This window comes from Arachis ipaensis, chromosome B06, assembly GCF_000816755.2.
Source record: "Arachis ipaensis cultivar K30076 chromosome B06, Araip1.1, whole genome shotgun sequence".
In the NCBI taxonomy this organism is placed as follows: domain Eukaryota; kingdom Viridiplantae; phylum Streptophyta; class Magnoliopsida; order Fabales; family Fabaceae; genus Arachis; species Arachis ipaensis.
In genome coordinates, this window is record NC_029790.2 from 121,174,709 (window position 1) to 121,179,732 (window position 5,024).

At 32.2% G+C, this 5,024-nt stretch overlaps 1 protein-coding gene across 1 annotated transcript; it reads left to right on the forward strand.

Annotated features, from left to right (window-relative positions):
- Positions 302-4,695, forward strand: LOC107648420 (ribulose-phosphate 3-epimerase, cytoplasmic isoform). The gene is made up of 8 exons (XM_016352290.2): positions 302-541; positions 1,232-1,236; positions 2,423-2,485; positions 2,600-2,706; positions 2,772-2,869; positions 3,051-3,143; positions 3,242-3,283; positions 4,190-4,695. The coding sequence occupies exons 1-8, from the start codon at positions 425-427 to the stop codon at positions 4,331-4,333; spliced, it is 669 nt and encodes a 222-aa protein (XP_016207776.1). The 5' UTR covers positions 302-424; the 3' UTR covers positions 4,334-4,695.

Genomic DNA, 5,024 nt, shown 5'->3' on the forward strand with positions numbered 1-5,024 from the left:
CGCATAGTATTTTTTATTGAAGAATGCTAGAGGATCAATAATTTTGGTGTTTTGTAATCATCAATTAGCCATCAATAGTATTTTTAATGGTGTGAGATTACATCTAATGGTGAGAAATCACTCACTTTTGTTTTGATGGTTAAGTGATGACCAGAAAATACAAAAATTGCTGCCCCTAGATTTTTTCTTTTTTATTAACGTAAAGGAAGAAAAAAAATTTACTCTATAAAATAAACAAGAATTTCTTATATAAATAATTAAATATTGAATTCAAGTAGGGGAATTCCTTTTCAACCTTTCATCCTTCACAAAGACACAAACGATCACACAACACCTTTTTCTGCCGCTTAGTTCCTTCTTCTAAGCGGTCTTTGGGTTATTCTAAGTGTTAAAATATAAAAGGTAAAAAAAAAAAAAGGAAAAGATGGGAGTGACACCAAATATCGCTCCTTCGATGTTATCTGCTGACTTCGCTAATTTGTCGTCGGAGGCTCACCGCATTCTCAATTCCGGCGCCGATTGGCTCCACATGGATGTCATGGTACTCCTCCCTTCACGTTCTAACAATTCCATTTATTTATTTACCTTAGTTTTGTGTACTTTATATGCCACAACTTTCAGGATTTTAGTTATCAATTCAGAACCATATCAAAGTCATATAGATATTTCATATTTATAACTTTCTTTTAGTTGCTTGTATTAACAATGAGGATAGTCATCTTAATGATTGCTCCTTATTGTGCATGGATCATTACAATATAAAATCTAGCATGAAAATAATCTAATTTTATAGGAGGAAAACTCTTAGAAGAACACAAGCCTAGTGTGAGAGAAATCATGATGTCTCAATGGATGAGTGATACTTATTATTATTATTATTATGATGACAGGATGCAATAGCATTGTTTGATCATATAACTGTTCCACCTAAATGGGATGAAGTTTTGTTGTTGCTGTTTGTAATCATATAGTGTAGTCAAGTTTTGGTTTGATCCTTACTATATGTGGATCATTACAACATAAAATCTAGCATGAAAATAATCTAATCAGATAGGAGATCAATTCTTGCTAAAATTTATATTCAGGTTCAATGAGAAGTTTAGTTTCCTATGGTGGATGGGGAAAAAAGTTTTATTCTTACTAGCATGAGTCGAGTATTGATGAGATTGTGCATGTTAAGTTTTGTATGTGATCGTTCTTCCTCATCTTTTGTTTCTTTTTTGTTTTTCAGGATGGGTAAGGTGTCTTTGCTTTTGCTTATGCTGCTATCTTTCTCTTGAATCCTGAGGTTGCTGTTATGCCCAACTTGACTACTGGACTTTAAGTTTCAGTCCTTAATTTCCTTATCCATTTCTTGTTTCGTTCAATTATTTGCCTAATTGTTATGGTTGATTGTTATTGTTGAGTGTATCTAAGTCTTGAGAACACAACAATAGTTTTGGCATTCAGGATGATCATTAAGTTTTATGTAAATAGTTGCTCCATTTGGTATTGATATCTACGTTGTACTTGTATATGTACATGTGACGATTGATTAAATCTAACAATTTTAGATATCATATTCTTTGTTCCTCTCTTCTTTTTCTTTGTCACTCTTTCAAGAGGTATATCCATATTCATGAAGATGAGTTAGGTGTAAAATTAATTCGACATTTTCTAGCATTGGCCTTCGGGTTTAGCATTGTAGTATATATCTCACTTCATTCAAATAAAGTGTTTATGCATAATACTTAGTGACATTATAGCTATAAGAATTCTTGTTTCATTGTACCTATTTTAGTTATTCACCAAATTATCATTACTAAGGTTTTCCTATCAACACAAAGAAAGTTGATCTTCCTTTCAAGTTCAATAACAGCAATAATAGTATCAATGCAACACCAATGTGGGGTTTGTCAAGGTGATAAGTACCTTGGTCACTTATTCAGTGGTCTCAGGTTTGAAATCTGGAAATGGAAAAAGTCCTCATTGGGAAACCTCTACCCTCTTTATGGAACTTCATCCAAGTCATGTTAAGTTTTTTGGATTCCTGATAGCAGAATCTAGATGCCCGTGGTTCAACTAGATCCAAAAAGAAAATGATCAATACAACATTCAGATTTCATTATAGGTTTCACTAGTTTTTCCTTTCTAATCAATGCTGCAATCTCTATTTTAAATTGCCTGCAATATAAAAGTAACATGGGATGTATTAGATGATCATCTAATGGAAGGAACTTAGGAAAAGCTCACAAAGATCTAGCTGCTAAGATGTGAAGCATAAAATCCTAAGTTATAGCTTTTTTTCTGGTGCTAGTTCTTTTTATGATTATTTTCAAAATAATGGGAGAAAACTTTATTTGTTAACTTGTCTTGGTCTCTGTGGATGTATTTAGAGTCATCTCACTTTGTTCTTTTCAAATTCTTCCTCTATTCCATGCAGGCACTTTGTCCCCAATTTAACCATTGGTGCTCCAGTCATTGAAAGTTTGAGAAAGCATACAACGTAATATCTATTTTTGTCTAAATCTTTTTCCATGTAGAAAAACTATATTTTCCTGTAAGCGTGATACACTTCTTTGCACTTTGCATTTGAATAATTGGTCATTATCCCTTGCAGGGCATATCTGGACTGTCACATGATGGTTACAAATCCTCTAGATTATGTTGAACCTTTGGGGAAGGCCGGTGCTTCTGGTTTTACATTTCATGTCGAGACTTCTAAAGGTTGGTCCTCACCTTTATAGGATGTTTACTTTTGCCGCATTCTCATTGGAGTTTCTGAATTACAGATAACTGGCAAGAACTTATTCAAATGATAAAGTCACACGGCATGAGACCTGGTGTAGCATTGAATCCAGGGACACCCATTGGCGAGGTTTATCCTCTGGTACGCATCCATCTTGTTGTAATCTCATGGGTTTTATTAGCATCATTAGTGCATTATCTCTTAGAGATGTTCCTGAATTGTGTGCATAAACTCAGTAGAGGATATTATTATCTTTGTTAAGAATGAGTTATTTTTTCCCCCTCATTTATTCCCTCTATTTTTCTATTTATTCCTTTCTCAGGTTGAAGCTGAAAGACCAGTGGAAATGGTTCTTGTGATGACTGTAGAGCCTGGATTTGGTGGACAAAAATTTATGCCGGAGATGATGGATAAGGTAATATTACTCTTAAGTTCGTATGTTATGGCTGTTTTTTTATATTATTCAACTTAGTTTTGGTTAATTTCCTTTTATCTCTTTGAATTTTTAATTAGGTACGCATACTGAGAAAGAGGTATCCGTTGCTTGACATAGAGGTATCTTGACCCATTGTCTTGTATTTAACTTATCAAATTATCTCCATATTTTGTACATGTTTTAGGCATAGCAGACATTGAGATTTTTTGCCTTGAATGATTTTCGAGAATTTTTTGAAAAAATCCTTGAATATGTTCCACATTTTACATGTACGTAGCCTGATTGCTTTCTATTTTTATTTTCGGTGTTTTCTACTTTAAATTGTTTTTGAAGAAAAATGGTGAACACAGTAGAAAGATAAAATCTAGTGTTCTTTTTTTATTTCCTAATTTTATAAATTTATTTACAAAATCCTGAAAATAAAAAAGTTTGAAAAGGAAATAGAAAACGAATATATACCAATAGGCCCATCTTCTCATTTCTAACTACTTGTTGAAAAACTCTGTTATCAGCAATATGATTTTTTCTTTTACATCAATGATTCGATTACTCTAGTGCCCCTGTGATAGATTTAATTGATTTTCAATTAAGTCCCTATATTTAAAATAATTGTAAACTAGTTCGATTTTATAAATTGTACCAGATCCTTATAAACACATCAATTATATCTCTAAATTCTACAGATATCTGAAAATCTTGGTACTGCATAGTGACTTGATTACAACATTTTTAAACTGTAAGAGCTTATTAAAAAGCATTTATACAACACACAAACCTAATTAGATTATAGCCTTAAAATTTTAGTACATTGTAAAGACGTTATAGACTTTTAAACAATAGTTCTAATTGAAATTTAGCAAAACTACTCCCATAGGAAATTAGGAACTTAACCTATATTTGTATTTGTTGCCTCTGTAAATATGCATGTTTTAACTCGTATATGTCCTAGACCAAAAATTTCTTTTCTACATGATTTGTAAGGTTTTATGAAGATGATGAAAAAACATGGCAAACTTCAATTGCAGGTTGATGGTGGTTTAGGACCTTCAAACATAGACATGGCGGCGTCTGCAGGTGCAAACTGCATTGTTGCAGGAAGTTCAGTTTTTGGAGCCTCTGAGCCAGCTGAAGTAATATCCTTGCTAAGGAGCTCTGTTCAGAAAGCCTAGCAAAAATGTTGACTTTTGGTCAAAGTGTGGACTTTAACAACTTCACATAGACCTATCTTCAATCTGCATAATGAGCTCCCTTTTTAATCAAGCGAATAAAAATATCAAGTGATTTAATAATGTTAATGTATGTATGTAGTGTGTCCTTCATAAATTGTGAAAATATATAGTATAGCACATGCTGGCTACCGTCACCTAATTCATTTGTTGGGGGATATTTCTAGCAATTTGAAATTGTTTGTAAGACCCGCATATTCTTTTGTAATTAGTTTTCTTAGGTGAAGTTGGTAGTGATTAAAGAAAATAAATATCCTTGATTAAGTTGTAACAATGTACTTAAATAATGAGATTAATATTTGTAATTCTTTCTCTCAATTGAACTATTATTAGTATCTAAGTTTTTATTATTAAGAATTCAACTAGCCAACTGATAGTTAATTAATTGGTTAATTAATTTTACATGAGATCATTGGTTAATTAATTGTACATTGATATCCTCCATATATTGATGGGGCCCTTAATGTAGTTGCAACTATGACATATATACCGTACCACTCATTATTTGTGACGTTTTTTTCCTTAAAAATATTGCACAGGTGCATTGATTAGCTAATTACAAAATTATGTAACTCACTAGCATAAACAATGAGTTAATAGCCAAAATCGTCTTTGAAAAATACATTGATCTCTA

What these genes read in the sequence shown, in the direction of transcription:
- LOC107648420 (XM_016352290.2), top strand. Translation starts at nt 425, where the DNA reads ATGGGAGTGACACCAAATATCGCTCCTTCGATGTTATCTGCTGACTTC. An exon ending in AGTTTGAGAAAGCATACAAC is followed by an intron (nt 2,486 to 2,599) that starts GTAATATCTATT and finishes TATCCCTTGCAG; the next exon opens with GGCATATCTGGACTGTCACA. An exon ending in TTGGCGAGGTTTATCCTCTG is followed by an intron (nt 2,870 to 3,050) that starts GTACGCATCCAT and finishes TTCCTTTCTCAG; the next exon opens with GTTGAAGCTGAAAGACCAGT.